Source organism: Ixodes scapularis, unplaced genomic scaffold, assembly GCF_016920785.2.
Source record: "Ixodes scapularis isolate PalLabHiFi unplaced genomic scaffold, ASM1692078v2 PGA_scaffold3__209_contigs__length_174095766, whole genome shotgun sequence".
Lineage (NCBI taxonomy): Eukaryota > Metazoa > Arthropoda > Arachnida > Ixodida > Ixodidae > Ixodes > Ixodes scapularis.
The window spans coordinates 24,387,611-24,404,699 of NW_024609868.1; the positions used below are offsets into that span (position 1 = coordinate 24,387,611).

At 43.7% G+C, this 17,089-nt stretch overlaps 1 protein-coding gene across 10 annotated transcripts in view; it reads left to right on the plus strand.

Annotated features, from left to right (window-relative positions):
• LOC8029528 (ankyrin-3) overlaps nucleotides 1-17,089 on the plus strand; it is a 225,125-nt gene that overhangs the window by 101,720 nt on the left and 106,316 nt on the right. For 9 of the 10 annotated variants that reach the window (XM_042292344.1, XM_042292345.1, XM_042292348.1 and 6 more), the window contains exons 9-19: nucleotides 1,328-1,525; nucleotides 3,075-3,272; nucleotides 4,043-4,240; nucleotides 4,750-4,848; nucleotides 5,631-5,927; nucleotides 7,226-7,423; nucleotides 7,705-7,803; nucleotides 8,220-8,403; nucleotides 10,716-10,856; nucleotides 11,350-11,479; nucleotides 14,454-14,531. In XM_042292344.1, coding sequence (XP_042148278.1) covers nucleotides 1,328-1,525; nucleotides 3,075-3,272; nucleotides 4,043-4,240; nucleotides 4,750-4,848; nucleotides 5,631-5,927; nucleotides 7,226-7,423; nucleotides 7,705-7,803; nucleotides 8,220-8,403; nucleotides 10,716-10,856; nucleotides 11,350-11,479; nucleotides 14,454-14,531 — 1,820 coding nt within the window. The remainder of the gene's footprint in view (nucleotides 1-1,327; nucleotides 1,526-3,074; nucleotides 3,273-4,042; nucleotides 4,241-4,749; nucleotides 4,849-5,630; nucleotides 5,928-7,225; nucleotides 7,424-7,704; nucleotides 7,804-8,219; nucleotides 8,404-10,715; nucleotides 10,857-11,349; nucleotides 11,480-14,453; nucleotides 14,532-17,089) is intronic. The other variant, XM_042292347.1, reaches the window with a different exon arrangement.

Below are 17,089 nucleotides of genomic sequence, written 5' to 3' on the forward strand. Positions count from 1 at the left end.
CATTTTCCTTATTTATAATGTTTTAAAGGGAAGTCCAGATATAACAAACTACTGATAAAACGACCACTTTTCGCAGAACTATCACGTTCGTTATAAGTGGGTTTGACTGTACTATCTACAGTTTTTTTTACGAAGGAGTGCAGATATCAACATTCAAAAAGTTTGTTTCTTTTTAAATACACCAAGGAGCAAGATGGTGCACATGCCATTCCGCTTTGAAGATGTGCTTTTCTCCTAAGCACACGACTGCAATATTTGTACTTTTCGAAGTGTCTATCACGGCAAGATGGCCTCGTTGTGTGCGCTTCCTGCCGAGCACCGGTGCATTGTGGAGAAGCAACACCCGCAGACCCTGCTTCCATGGCTGTTGCTTCTCTGCACTGCCCCCGTGCTCGGTAATAAGTGCATTCAACGGGGCTAACCCACCTTGATGAGTACTTAGAAAAATATGTCGCAGTTCCTCTCAAAGCGAATATAGAATAGCATAATATTTGAAACCACAATTAGAAAATTAGAATATTTGCACAACACTACTAGGTAGACATCACTCTCACATCTCAATAACTTCAACATGCGCATTATGGCTAAAAAAGAAGTGCTTCCAAGTTGCAAAAAATAATTTTTATTAATATGTTGACATAACGGCGCACCTTGCATTAGGGATAGAAGGTTTTGTGGGTCTAGCCACTCTTAATGTTTGGCCATCAAGCGTGCAGATTTTAAACCATGATTTTGCGAGCTTTTCACGTAGCTAGTGCGTCATTTATCCGCTACCTTTACTTGCGCGCTTGCTTTGAGCCCCTAAACATGCTCTACACTCTGTCTCTAAAGTTTCTGAAGAAGATCCGTGCAACTTAGATGCAACTGAACATGGCGATCACCTGTCTTGGAGAGATCCTCGTAGACTCGCATAGTTTGTGAGCGCATGTAGGACATCTACACACCACCATCATCATCATCATCATCATCATCATCATTTATTATCCTTGAAGGCCCTTACGGGCATTACACAAGGGAGTGGTACATTTGTTATTATTTTTCTTAATCGAACACTTCCGCACGCAATTTTAACACAATAGAAGAGGGAACTAGTCGGATAATGAAGAGATGAAAGTGGTTACAGAGGCGGCGAATTAATGTGTGTCAGTTATGGTAACAATGTCATTTGGTAGTATGTTCCAATCGTTTATTGCCAAAGGTAAAGTTGAATTACTGTATGAAGTAGTTGACGAAAAAATGGGCCGCAACGGTCAAAAGGGTTCAACACCTTTTTGGGCTCGTCGTCTTTGTCGGTGCCTGAACCTTTGTCTGTGCGACGTGAACGCAGGACTACCTGACGGCACTGCACGTGGCCGCCCACTGCGGCCACGTGGGAGTAGCCAAGCTACTGCTGGACCGGAAGGCCGACCCGAACGCGAGGGCGCTGAACGGCTTCACCCCCCTGCACATTGCCTGCAAGAAGAACCGCATCAAGGTGGTGGAGCTGCTGCTCAAGCACGGAGCTTCCATCGAGGCCACCACCGAGGTGATTGCTAGTTTCCACGGGCCTCTTTACAGGCTCTCTTCGAGTTTGTGAGCCCAAGAAAGTACCTCATAGTTCCCCCGGTCTCTTTGATGCCACTAAGTCCGAGGAACTTTGGACGCTTCAAGCGGCGTTTGCATTCTTTTGGAAGGCTACGTAGTTGCGCAGAATTTCAAACTGTTTGCCTGATCCTCCAAATTGTAAAAGCTTGTGGGATTTCAATCAGGTTGCCAGTACATGTCCTCTATAGAAATGAGAAAAACTTAATAGCAAATTTGAACTTAAGAAGAACACTGAAGATAATGTCGGCAAACTTTTATAATTGCAAGATGGATAAGAAGGCTGGAGTATTTTTTCTAAAAGTTTTTTCAAATGTTTTTTTTTTTTTAGAGGATGTTTTGAAGTTTGAATTTTAAAGTAAAAAGAAATCCGCACATCATTCTTTTTTTCTTTTTTATCAGTTGGGATTTACTAAATTTATTTCGGCTGTGGCGATGCAGTGCAAGCTGGCATGGGCTTTCATCGTTGTAGCCCTATGTGCAGCCACACTGCTTCCCGAAGCTGCAGGCTTGTGCCTGTGCATTGGACAGAATTGCACCCAAGCTATCTTTGTCTTCGGCTTCATATTTCGCCTGCGTTGCTAGGCAGTTTTCATGCACTTTTCTTTGTTGGGGGCAATGCGAGTTGTACCATAGTACTTATTTGGCCTTTTTCGTTGGTTTTTGACTCTTTGAAGTCCATTTTTAACGCACAACTTTATCAGCATGCCTGGGAGGATACCATCAAGAAATATCCATTGCCAAGTCAAAGCCTCTTTACTCACACTTTTTTCAGTTTTTTACACCGCTACGGCTTAGAGACAGGGTTTTGCAGCCACATACAGATAAGAATGGTATGAAGCGGTGCACAGAAAGCACCATGTTTAGTCTTGAGGCCTACTTTGAGTGTTCGGAGGAGAATCGAGAGCTCTTGCTTCCGGTGCCGATTTAGAAACGTTGCTCTTAAAATCTGAAGCTGCAATTTCATTAATGCTTTTACGAGCAAGTTGTTCACTCAAATGGTCTATGGTCGTTCACGGTATGAGAAGAGAAGGGCGTCTCTTCCGAATCCCCTACCTCCAGCGTGCGCTCATCACCTTTTGTCGCACTTAGTTCACGCACTCGCCCTCAAAGCCCACAAGGTGCTGAAGCATTGTCAAAGTTGTTAAGTCCGTGCTGGAGGCAACGCAACTGAAGGACCTCTCTGCCACTCTAATCCTTTCAGTGACCATATAAGAAACAAACAAAAGGTTAGGGCACAAACGAGCTGGTGAAGGTTTGACATAATTAAAGACAAACTTCCAAGACTGGGGAAAAGACGAACGACGACAGAACTCACAGAGTCTCAAGAAACTGCGTGGATTTCATCTGTTATGGCTTCTTATGGTCAGTCAGCACAGCAGACGACTAAGGGACCATTCAGTGTGACTCCTTGGTAGTGTGAACAAACAAGACGAAACTCTGGAGGGCCGCAGTCACGAGTGGCCGACTCCTTTCCCTCTCCTCCAACGCAGTCTGGGCTGACCCCGCTCCACGTGGCGTCCTTCATGGGCTGCATGAACATCGTCATCTACCTGATCCAGCACGGGGCCAACCCAGACATCCCGACGGTCCGCGGGGAAACTCCGCTGCACCTGGCAGCACGTGCCAACCAGACGGACATCATACGCATCCTGCTGCGCAACGGGGCGCATGTCGACGCCAAGGCCAGGGTGGGTCCGGCTTTCACGCGAGTTTGCCCCAGTGGCTACTGTTGTGTTTACTCGTTTGACATTGTTTGCGAACGGAGGACCACCTGTCTAATTTCCCGCTTGGATGAGTGGATTGCCGATTGTGGTTGTCTACAGAAGGGTGAGCTAACGATGTGAAAGGATGTTACCAATCTTGTACAAAAACGTTTTGTGCAAGATTGTTGTTTTGCGTTTCCACTGGGCATGGCGTTCCACATGCCCTCAATTTGGGACAGATATTTTTAGGAACATACATTTCTGGGCCTGTTTATCTACTGTAGCTCTTATGCAACATTGCCACAGTTGGCACTTCAAGGGCTCTTTGAGAAAGTAGACTCACTCCCAGTTAATGCATATTGAGCGTTTTTTCTAAGGTATTTTAGACTACTGGTGTGTGAGGCCGTGTTATCAGTAGGTTGCTGAAATCTTGAAATTGTACGCTGCTTGTTTGCATTTTTTATTTATTCTTTTTTTTTTTTTTGTCTTTACTCTTCCATGTCTTGGTGGATTTGTTCCTAATCTTCATCGGGATGCACAATGCATGCGCTACATTTGGGGCTAGCACATGGACGGGAAATTTGGCCATGGCTCGTAGGACTTGCATGAAGCCTCCGGATACAAATTGTGACCTGGCGTTCATAACGTGTACAACCGACTCGTGATTTCGCTGTTACCTTTAAGACCCGCTTGCGACTAGCGTGTTTTTGTGGCTCTACCCCAAATAGCTTTCGAGGGTTTGTAATGCTGCGCAGGAGTTGCAGACGGCGCTGCACATAGCGTCCCGGCTGGGCAACGCCGACATGGTGGGCCTGCTGTTGCAACACGGAGCGGCTGTGGACGCCCCCACCAAGGACGCCTACACCCCGCTGCACGTGGCTGCCCGGGAAGGACAGGACGAAGTGGCCGCCCTTCTGCTAGATCACGGCGCAGCCCTCGCAGCACCGACCAAGGTGACTATGCAGCTTGCTTTGAAGTCTACCCACTATATCCTTCAAGCAGAGCCAATAAGTGCTTGGCGTCTTTCTGACGTCACCGCAATTCATGCGCAAGATACAGACGACTTGGTCTCCGCATTACTCTCAAACTTCGGGGGAATGTTTCTTCTTTTCCTTACCGCGTCTAGGTTTTGCTATTGCTATTAATTACAGCTCATTGTGTTCTTTGCTGTTGTGACACTGAATTGTGTACTTGCCCAGCATTGCAGTATTGCAGTTGTGCCTAAGGCCAATGCTGTGAAGACCAACTGTGGAGGCAATTGCAACAGTTGGCTGGATTGATTTAGAAGTGGAACTGAGTGGGTCAACACTAAAACCTCTTTCTGGCCCTGGACTTAGTGCCTTTTATTTTTTAAAAGAGTTTTCTCTTCCTTCTAAAACCTCTCTATGTTGGCTTGGCCCTAGCAAGCTTGTATTTTTGTTCATGTGATGTGACAGTGTGTGTCTGCCTTGGACCTTTGCAGAAGGGCTTCACCCCACTACACCTGGCTGCCAAGTATGGAAACATCAAGGTGGCCAAGCTGCTCTTGCAGAAGGATGCACCTGTGGATGCACAGGGCAAGGTGAGACAACTGGGCCCTAGAAAAGCCTGCTTTAGCCACTGCATTTTTAAATATATGTATACTCTAAAAGCATTGTATCTACAGCGCAATCCACTTATAACGATAATAAGAAAACCCAAAATTTCAATCGTTGCAACAGATTATGGTATCTGGACTAGATTCTGATCGTTTCTAGACTAGAAACTCTAGAGACTCATTGTTATAAGCAATACATCGTTATATGTGGTATCGTTACAAGTGGATTGCACAGTATATATCATTCCATAACAGCCACACACAGTGGAGGGGATTTAGTAGAGTCCATTAAATCCCCTACCAGCATGCATAAATATTTGTAGTGACATAATTTGCTAACAACACTATGCCTGTTTTCATACATTTTGGTTGCACTTTATGAGCGACAATCTTGAAGACCTGAGAAGCTTTCATTTGTGCTGACACCCATTATGTACACCTGTAGGAAACAACCATCTTTGAGGAACTACTTTTCATACTTAGCACACTCGTTACCCCCCCGGCATTGAGTGTGGCCCTCAGATAGAGAGATGGTGTGTGCCCTCACAAAATAGAGCGACCCCTTTTCAAGTTGTGGCCCACTATGATACCTTCCAGTTGTACACTGTGACTTGCAGTCTTAATGTAAAAACTGCCGTTTACGTCGCCAGGCTCTGCACTCGGAGGAGCCTTTCAGGGATGTGTGTTGTACGTAGCACGGTCATTACTTTCGGGCATAGAGTGTGGCCATCTGACTGAGGGGATCTGGTGGTGCGTACCCCCCGCAGAACGGAGTGACCCCCCTGCACGTGGCGGCCCACTACGACCACGTCAACGTGGCCCTGCTGCTGCTGGAGAAGGGGGCGTCCCCACACGCGGCGGCCCGCAACGGATACACCCCGCTGCATGTGGCGGCCCGCAAGGACCAGATGGACATTGCCAGCTCCCTGCTGGAGTACGGGGCCCGCCCTGGGGCAGAGTCCCGAGCTGGCTTCACCCCGCTCCACCTGGCCGCTCAGGAGGGACACGCCGATCTGGCTGCCCTCCTCGTGGAGCATGGCGCCGAATGCGACGCCAAGGCAAAGGTAAGGCCGCCTCGGTGCCTCCTCTTTTGGGTCGAACACAGGGCCATTTTGCGCGTGTTTCTTGTGGTTTTACCCGAGATTGGGAATTTACTGCAGGACGACACTAACACATAGAAGTCTTTTATTCAGACTTTTGAATGTCGGTGTCATCCTGTAGTAAAACTTCAGTCTCTGGTAAAGTCACAATGACATTACCAGAGACTTCACCAGCTTACCTGCACCCTCGTTTTAGAGCGGTAGTTTTATAGGGCAAACCGACCTCAGGAGCAACGTAAGCATGAAATATGTAGGTCGGTCAATCTACAATTGCTAAACAATCTAAAAAAAAATTAGCAACCGGTGCCAAGGATTGAACCCCAGTCACCGCCGTGGAAGCCGAGCACGCTGCTGACTGACCTACGGATCCAGTGCATAGGAACAGGAGGAGCAGAAGCAGGTGGTGTGAAAAAGGGTATGGAGCAGGAAGGGGTGGAAAGAGAAACAGAAAGGAGTAGAAACAGGTGGTGTAAAAAATGAGCCATTCCATTCTGGGAAGGTGGATGACCAGCGAAGCTGTTTAGCATACGACACAGACCTGCTCCGAGGAGCTGGAGGAAACTAGACACGCACGACGGCAACACCATTTGGCGGAAAGTGAACACCCGTGATGGGACCACCACCCTGGGAGAGTGGAAGGGAAGGGAACTAGGCACACAAGCGCTTGGAACGACGACAGAGAGGGGGTGCGGTGCGAGCGTAGACAGGGCTGACGCGGGTCGCACAGCGGCTTATCTTTGAGGAACTTTTATCATCTACCTGAGAGACTACTGATCTTGAGAATGGTGCTATTGATACCTAATCTACTGAATAGACCTATTGCTAAATTACCCAAAGATCAAGGAGGATGCAGGGAATGGTGCTCCATGTGCCGCATGTGCCGGCGTCTGCAGCAGTAACCGTTCTAAAGCAAAAGCCTAAAACAAATGGCATCTTGCATGCGCGTTCGTCGATGATTTATTTTGGTTATTTACTTTGAATTTTTTGTACGAGGAAAGCATGCACGTGCAGCGTTGCGAGCATAGAGATAGAGGCACACATAAAAAATCTATGGACACGCATAAAAAATCTATGGAACCCTAACCATAAACAGCTTCGCCCTAAAAAAACATTTATGATTTTTTTTTTTTTTTTTAAGATGAATAGTGGATTTTAGGATCTACATTGAAGTAGGTTTCCAATCTTCTAAATATGCCACTCCTTCTGCAGTTGTAGTTCCACTTGGAAACCTCAAGTATGTCTGGCACCTGCTTCAATTGCAGAACGGCCTCACCCCCCTGCACTTGTGCGCCCAAGAAGACAGAGTGAATGTGGCGGCCATCTTGGCCAAGAGTGGGGCCACCATTGACCCCACCACCAAGGCTGGCTACACACCACTGCACGTGGCATGCCACTTTGGACAGACCAACATGATCCGGTTCCTGCTGCGACAGGGAGCCAACGTCAATGCCACCACCACGGTGAGTGCTGCCCTCCTTTGGATGGAGCTGCCTCTCAGGTTGTCGGACTCTGGTGATGTGAATCTTGCATGTTTGCTCCTGCCATTGCAGTGGGAGCTTTTAGGTTACATTGGATGTCGGCTCCTCTGTGTAAAATGGGCTTTTTGTCATGCTCTTGTTGCGATGCCCATATTATGGTATCAGTAGGCAAACTAGTGCTCCCTCCAGTGCTGTCCTTTTGATTGGCAATTCCGCAAGGTTTCATAACTGTGGAAGACTGCAGCAGTGTGTTTTCCATGCAGCATGGCTACACTCCCCTGCACCAAGCAGCTCAGCAAGGACACACACTCATCATCAACCTCCTTTTGGAGCATCGAGCCTCTCCCAATGCCACCACCAAGGTTAGCATTGGAACATTCTCTTACAGAGGCAGAAGTTTTTCAAGAGCTCTGTGGTTCTTTGGTTCGAAAATTTGACCGAAATCCCCTCAACTGTGTGTCCAAATGTTCACATCTGGTGCTTTGAATGTTTCATTAATTAGGAACAATCTTAAATTAACAAATGTTATATTGTTTATTGAGTCAAGCACCACAACACATAATACACATATTATTATGATTGTCTACGATCCTTCCCTGGTATCGAGGTGTGCAGAAAGAGCATAAATCATAGTTGTTTGTGCTTCCAGAACGTGTGACTTGCTATCACTTATTTCCTCACTTCTTGGAGTGGAGTGTCCTTTCAATATCCCTCTGGCTTTCCAGTAGAAACAGTGCTCAGGTGTTTGGGAACTAATCTTGTGTGTTTCTGGCTGCAGCAAGGGCAGACAGCGCTTTCCATCGCCCAGCGCTTGGGCTACATCTCAGTTGTGGAGACTCTCAAGGTGGTCACGGAGACCACAGTGACCACCACCATCACAACGGTGACCGAAGAGAAGTACAAGGTGGTTGCCCCAGAGACAATGCATGAGACCTTCATGAGCGACTCCGAAGACGAAGGAGGTAATGGAGCAGACTGATTTTTACTAAATTCTCACTTCTTTTAAAAGCACTTTTTGTTTTTATACTTTCCTAAGAAACAAATAGACATAAAAATAACATTCACCATCTTAATGGAATCTACTTATTGTGGCAAACCATTGTTACAGCAAACATTTATTTCCAACTCCAACTGCATGCTTTTCATCCCTGAATGACTCAGCACAACATTGTTCACACTAAATTTAACCAAGATTTACTTTATATATTTATTAAACAGTAAATTGAGCCTCATTGATATGTTTAGGGTTCCATGTTTTCTAATAAATCTGAAAAACTGAAAAACACCCACTGGGGTAACATTTTGGTCAATTCTGATTTATTTGATAAATTCCAAATTTTGATGTGCCAATGTGACCCCCCCCCCCCCACACACACACACACACACACACACACACACACACACACACACACACACACAAAATTAATAAAAGGTGATATTTTACAATTTGATGAGTGCAGGGTCAATGGTCCTGGGAAAAGGCCACCATAATTACCTTTAAAATCTCAGACCATTGTCAAAAGGGGTCTTGCTGCTTGTCCCGTCAAGGTTCATTCTGGGCAACATGTCATTGTACATTTGGGTCATGATAAAAGGCACAATTTTGGTTTCTAATTTAGGCCCTACTATTTGTACTTTAGAGCAGTGGTTCTCATAGGGGGGTCTGCGGACCCTTTGGGGTCTGCAAAGGCATTTTAGGGATCCACGAGTTGTCTTTTCTCAGACTGAGAAGAAACATTCCAATTTTCAAGTGAGTTTTCTCGTATATCTGTCAATAGGAGAAGTCTACTTCACACCAGCCCTTAGTTATATCCATTTACTGAATCATATTTCACCTACACATTTCCCTTCCCCTCATCACAAATGGGGTCCTCCGTCTTCTCCACGGATCTACCAAAAGTCTGCGAAACAACAATGGTTGAGAACCGCTGCTTTAGATGAAGGAGAGATTATGTTTTTGTAACGGTGAAAGCTACGGACTAAAGAGATTGCATAAAATGGGAGAGGGGCACTTAAAACTTCTCTTGTACATCCTTTACCACTCCACCTTACGCAGCCAAGGGATAGGTTGATGGAATAGGGTGGGAGGAATACTAGCTTCCCAGCGACTACCTCCAGGAGTTAATTGATTTTAAGGTACAGTAAAACCTCGTTATATCAAAGTTGAAGGAGCGGTCGTAGTTATTTCGTTATAACCATTAGTTTGTTATAGCCAATGTCCATTTCTCCATACTATTAGCAAGCAAGGGGAATTATGATTGCTTTGTTATATCCATTAGTTTGTTATATCCCATTTTGTTATAACGAGGTTTTACTGTATTAACGTTTATCGAAGCAGCACTTGTGTGCAACTTTTGTCGTAGGACAATAGTATTGCCAATGGCAATGGCACCCATGCCAAATCTAGCTAAAGAAATAGTAATTGATACAAAGACATTTTATTTTTTTTATCGGGCATGCGTTTACATTTAGATATGATTTATTTATTTTTAATTGAAAACACTGCAGAATTAAACTTCGAATTTCGGAAAATTATGAATCAAAGAAATATAAACTCCTATAACCTCTGAATGTTCATCAAAAAATAAACTCAGAAAAACACCCTGCGAATTTGATGGAAAATAAACTCAGAAACAATAGAACCCTAGATGTGTTCGTGGTTGATAAGCTCTTCTGGCTTTTATGTTCACAAACATTAGTCCCCTTGAGCTCCCACGGGAATATGTGTTAATTTCCCATTCGTTACATTTGCCTTCCTGGTTATTACTTCCAAAATCTGGCACCCGACATGGCTGCCGTCTTCTCTTTGCTCTGCTCACCCTTGCGGTTTTGCACAAACATGCTAGGAATACTGACATGATGAAGGAAATCATCTGGGTTGGCTTGATGGGCTCAAGATATTTGTTGGCTTTTATACTTCAACATTCTTACGTTAAACTTTGATCTAAACTCCCAATTTTATAAAACAATGCTAACAAAAGATGTTGACCAGTGTTTGAGTAAATATGGTATCTCCTCACACCTGTAAAAGCTTACATAAAATAAATTGTTTCATAAGAGTAGCTCCCTGTCTCCACCTGTAGCCTCTTCCTGTGAATTGTCAGTTATCGTTTCCCAGATTATAATTTTATTTTTTCCGCTGTCTTCTGAAAAAATATTTATAGTGGTTTTTCTTTTGTGAGGGGCATTGGAGTACGTTTTTTAACCTTCTGGCAGCAGCTGTCATCCGTGCGAAAAAGGCTCATCACCATACCGTGCTGTGCTTGTGTTTCAGCGGAAGACAACATGCTGGGGGACCAGTCCTTCCGATACCTTACTGCCGACGAAATGAAGTCTCTGGGCGACGACTCCCTGCCCATCGACGTTACCAGAGACGAACGCCTCACGGAGTCCATTCATGTCGGCCGAGAGCCTGGTGAGGATCGACCATCTGGGGTCCTCCAGGACCCTTTGTTCACATTACACTAGAGACTAAGCATTGTAGAGTGTTACAGAAAGGCAGCATTTGTTTGCATCGTAATTGCTGTCTTACCGCAGATTTCTTTCTTCATTCTAATATCTAGTGCTGACTGCGTCTTGTGTTTCTCCTAGTCCATTTGGTGCTATAGTGAGTAGGGCTGATGTAATTTTCACTGGTTGTGAACTCGAGCGGGTGGCTCTGTAGACAACCCTACTGCACTTACGGCTATGCCAAAAAAGAGCCGTAAAAGTTGCAATACTAGGCCCATGTCTGAGGCTCGTGGGGAGGTATGGACGGTATGTGTATTTACGAATGAAATACACCTATCTACAGTTTCGAAAGGGCATTCGTTAAAGTTTGCCGTGGCCGTTGCTGCAGGAATGAGCTAGTCCCCTGAGCATATAAGAGTGCGCTGAGCTTGGAGTGTGTGGATGTTTTGTCCCTGCAGGGCATGTAGCTCCGCTGACCCAGGAGGAAGAGCGGCTCTCTCCAACGCAAGCCCACCAGACGGAGGCAGTCTTCGTCGGCAACTACGCTCCCGACAACGTGGACATCTCCAGGACACCCATCCATGCTGGGTGAGCTTTCTGGGACTCTTTCAGCATCGAATCCAAGCTTTGTGTTTACTTTGAAGCCTCATTATAGCGAGGAAAAACTGGTAGTCTTGTTTGGACAGTGGCTTTAGGTTATCACGTGTGCATACAGGCATTTGATCATTGTGCTCGATCATTGTGCTCGTAATATCGAGCAACACCAAAATCAGATTTATCATTGCACCCTCATAGAAACCATCTGTGTCTTGTACACGAGTCCTGAAAGCAGATGGTTTTATATATTCTTTGGCAGTCCTCCAGAAAATGGGCTAAAACCATATGTGCTTCTGCAGTGGTAGCTTGTAGCTTTTTATAAAACTGAAAGCTCTAGGACACCTAAGGAACTTAAATAACTCATTCGATTTTAATCGCCTCTATGACATGCAATCCTTGTATGCCATTATCTTTGTTGTGGTGGTCTCTTTATTGAACTGTTTCATTAGCATTGCTCCCAGATTTAATTTAGCATTACCGTAATTAAGTTCTTCCACAATGGGATCAATTGTACAAATAAATGCAATAAGGTTGCATTCTTGTTTGCATGCATTTTATTGCTACCAGTTACTTGACATTGTTTAGATCTTCACTTTATTATTTCTTATGCATTTGGGCACCTATAGCTTTTCCTGCAGGAAAGGTGTAATGCTCTAGAATAATTTATATGGGTCCTAAACCAAAGGATACAGCAAAAAAACCAAAATAAACCAAGGGTTATGAACCTGAAATATTCTATACATTTTGTGTGAAGGGTTTGTTTAAAAGGGAAAAAATTAAGGGAGTAATCATGGGGTTTTGTTGCAAACATTTTTCTAGTAGTAGTATATCAAGTTGAATGTACAGTTTATACAGGGTGTTTCTTTTTTGGGGCTTTACAGATTTGTTTTAAAAAAGCTGCGAAAGCTACACTAATGCGATCTGTACAGGTGAGTTATACAACCGCGAGGACATAATGTAGGAGGCTAATCGTCATTGTAAGTAAAATAGTTAACTAAATTTGTTAATCAACTTTTTAATTAGTGAAGATGAACGCATGGTTCCAATTAGAAAATTGCTAAACATCATCAAAAACCACTAATTTAGTAACGTTTCGTGTAGGGTTGTGCGAATTTTCGAAATTTCGAATAGTAGTTCCGAATGATACACTATTCGATATTCGCTTCGAGAAGAACTGCACTATTCGCGTTTTTCGAAGTGTTGATTGCGGCGGGTTAGCTTCGTTGAGTGCGCTTCTCACCAAGCACCGGTGCGCTGCGGAGAAGCAATATCCGCGGAAGCGAGCTCCGCGGGTGTTGCTTCTCCGCAGCGCACCGGTGCTTGCTAAGAAGCGCACTCAATGGGGTAACCTGCCGCGATAAACACTTGGAAAAGTATGAATATTGTAATTGCGTGCTTGGAGGTAAAGCATACATTCAAAGCGGGATGGTGCACCTGTGCCGACTGTATTCGAAAATAAATGAAAAGTTTGTGAATGTGTCTATCTACATTGTGGTAAAAGTTTCAAAATTAATCTGTTATGCAAGAGTATAACACTAGACCTTCAGAGGTCACAGTTTATAAAAATAGGTAGATTAAACTTAGTTTATAAATAAGCAGGTGGAACAACCTTCACAAGTTTATCTGGGTTTTTGTCTAAGTATTATGCAATGGTAGTGAAAGACGTGGAAAAACTATTCGATATTCGAATCGAAAATATTCGGGCAAAACCACTATTCGCTTCGAATTCGCTTCGAACTCAAAATCCACTATTCGCACAAGACTAGTTTCGTGAGACTTGAACTGCTTGGAAAGTGCGGTGCTGCGCTAAAGTTGCCCCTCGCGCAACAGGAGCAAAGCTGCGAAAACGTGCTTGCGTGGCTCTGCAGAACCATATGTTTATTTTCACTAGTTAAAAAGAGCATTAACAAATTTTAGTTACTTATTCAACTTATCATGGCAATTAGTCCGCTATATTATGTCCCCCTAGCTTTATACCTCATCTGCACAGACCGCATTAGTGTACCTTTTGTGGCTTTTAATGTGAAAGCATTAACTGCCCCATGGCACGAAGTCGGCAGTGTCTGTAGCTATTGTCTGTAGTGGCAAAAAACGGCACCTTAATGCCCATTGGCTGAGCGAAACGGCATTTAAAATCCCATTGGCTGTGGCGCGTCATATAGCTGCTTCGTCCCGGAAGCCGGCTGGTCGCTCGAGGTCGAAGTCCACTGAATGCGCCTCAAAAATAAAGCGCGAAGAAAAACACGCCGCGCCTGCGCAGTGGGGGAGCGGGATGTCATTGCCGGAGTTCCGTCTGGAAAAGGAAGACGTGGCGCACTGCTTGTAGGAATGCTCTGCGCATAGGAATGCTTTTGCATTCCTACATGTAAGCAGTCTTAAGTGTCTCTGGCATTTTTTTTTAATGAACGTGTAAAGCTTAAAAAGAACACCCTGTATATTTTGGATGGGGTGTAACAATGTGCTTTATTGTTTTTATTTTTTGTTTGAAAGAATATAACCTTATTTTTGTTTTTTGAACATTGTGAGACTATCTGCCTGATCTTTGATGTTTTGCTTTGGCAGTTCCTCACCATCACCACTGCTTTTTTTTTATGTTCTGTTGCTTTTTGAGTAACCACTGTGGTTCTTTCTTTTTGTCTTTGGCACAACTAAAGCTTGCTTCTTTTGAGTTTTGAGCGCTTCCTGCTGACCACGTACCGGAACTCTGAGATCTGCATCTGCAACTCTCATGGGTTGCTATGCCAACAATGTCATTTAATCAAAACCCTAGGATATCCTACTTTACTCATAACTTTAACTTGCAGCTGCAACGAATCTCAGAGTTCCTTGTTATCTTGTTGTTTTCTGTTGCGCGAAACATTTAATTTTGTTGTGGCCCCGCAGAACTGCTGATCTCAGTGCCTATGTTTTTTTTTTTTTTTCACTTCCCTGGCTTCACTTTTATGTGTTCTTCTTGTTCCTTTAGCTCCCTGATTAGTTGGGACGGCGATTCCTGCTCTTCCTCTTACCTGCTGTCACCCTCAAAACGCATGTGGCGTGAAAGGTGTGAACGCCGAACAGAGCTTTTGCTTTCTCGTTTTAGATTGCCTCAGTTGCCGCTCTTTTGTTCACTGCAAGGCACAGTCATGTTTTACCAAGTTGTTACATTTGCCTGTCATGCAGTTCAGCCTTGCTTTTCTACCCAGTGTTGCAGCTGTACTAGACCCCATTTTGGTTTTGCCAAAACATTGAAAAGATTTTTGCATTTGGTTGGTTTCTCTACAAAATCCCTTGCTTTTCTACTTGGTGTTGCAGCTGTACGGACCCCCATTTTGGTCTTGCCGAAACATTGGAAAGATTTTTGCGTTTTGTTGGTTTCTCTACAAAATTAATATTTTCCTTTTTAACTAGTCTTTTTAGTTTTTAAAAGTATATAATTTTAAAGGTACTGTTTAACTTTTCACCTTCTCATTTAAGTTTTCTGCCTTCTTTTGTTGTCTGGACGGCGGCATATTTTCCGCTTTTTCCTCTGTCTTGCGCTTCAGGTGCATGGGGTGCAGTGTCTAATCCAGCATGCTCACTTAAACCCCATTATTCCCAAAAATCCTAACGGAGCACGTTGCACCTAGACTGCCTCAAGCTTATTTTGCTTTTCCTGCTTTTAGCCTTGCTGGGGGATCTGTAGTTTGGGTGATGTAGAACATGTTGTGTGATTGTGGCTGTTCATAGTCTAGCTTGCCTCAGGGGTGGAGTGGGATGAGCATATTAATGGATTTTCCTTAAAACGGGACCTTTAATGCCTTTGAGATACTTTGCGGGGTGGTGATTGTGTTGTGGTGCGGGGAAGCGGGCTCTGTAATTCATTTACTCTAGATCAAAGTTTTTCTCTGCCAATTCATTGATCATACATTGGTTCAACCTAGTTTTTATAGAAATGAATGCATGCTATGCACATTATTTTTTTTAAAATAATAATAAATACTATATACCCTACATGCTTTATTTCGTATCGAAGCAGTATGGAAACAATGGTAACCCAAGAGGAACAAGCATTAAGCATTCTGCAAAGTGACCAAGCAGCTTCTTTAAAATGCTACATCATCATATTAAGTATTTTTTTTTCATCTTAAACTGAGTTTGAGCACATATTTATTGCACATGATCAAAGGAAACTTGTCCCCGATTCAGTATTCATAATTATGTTCATATCCATTTGCTTTTGGGAGGTCCGTGGCACCACAGAAATAATCCACATCTTTTGTGCGTTGTGCACATGCAAATTCTTTTTTACATTCTCTGATCTCAGCACACTATGACTAGTTCCCTCCTTCTTGACTTGCAAATAAGCCCCGTTAATCTCTGACCATGTGGCATATAACCGATTATTGCACACGTCCGATCTGCGCACAGCACTTTTAGAAAGCACGCATTTTTTTGCTCGCATCACCATTTATCCTGTCAAGGGCAGGTACAATAAAAATCTCTGTTCCTAATTGAAAACACTTCACTGTTATTTTGTGCACAGCTGCGTTAATTGCACTAAAGGCTAATTGAGTTTGCATCTGCAGAAACATACTATATACGAACAAGTCATTTGGTCATATTCATATTTCAGTGGAGTTACTACGTGTATATGTTCTATATGTATTTATGTTTCTTATAACCTCATTTCCTTGCATTGGTGAGATACACTCTGTCAAGTACACTTTTTAACCCTTGGACAAGGTTTGTTTGTGGCAAACTATAAACGTTTTATTTTCTGCAGGGTGTTTCCCACTGCTGGGGCTATTTATAGTTTTGAAATTGGAGACTTTCACACTTCGATGTTTCTAGGAATTGAATTCAGAGGATGGGAGCTTACCACCTCATGGAGAAGCCCTGTAAAGTACCTCCGGTTCGAAATCTGAAACTGCCGAAATGTTGCAGAAGCAAACGCACCGAAACGAAACTGAATGGAAGAAGGGTGACAACTTTTGGCCTTCTATATTGCCACTCGACGCTTCTAAACACGAACAGCTTGCAAGCACTGTACATGCTCCCGCTAGGTAATTAAGAAGAAACCCGTGTATCGTCCCTCTCTTTATAATCTTCCTTTGGAAACGAAACCCAAACACTGGGAAACATCCTCTGGGAAAGAAAACGCGACCGTCAAAGGGTTATGAAAGCTTGTCTTTATACAAGGTGTTTAATTTTAATTCGAACAGATATTTTTTGAAATAGGGGGTGAAAGTTAGGCAAGTTTTGTCTTCATAGCGTAGTATTTATCAGGCTCGGCAGATATTAGATGAGGGGATAATCGTCACCAAAAGTTGACTAATTAACTAAAATTTCTTAATTAACTTTTAAATCATTGGCTTTAGTAGTCACGATGGAATTGCAGTATTGACAGCAATTACTATTAGAAGCCATATCAATTTAAAATAATTTGCAGAAAGGTAAATAGTTTTAGAGATACTGATAAAAAAATATCTGATTTTTTTTTTTCGCGCAAGTTAAAAATTGTGCTCGAAAAGGGTATCTCAACTCTTGCCCACAGCGACACTTGGAAGAGAGACGTCATTTTTATTGTGTTGTCACTATCTCGGCAGCGTGTCCTTGGTGGGAGCGCCGATGACGCAATTG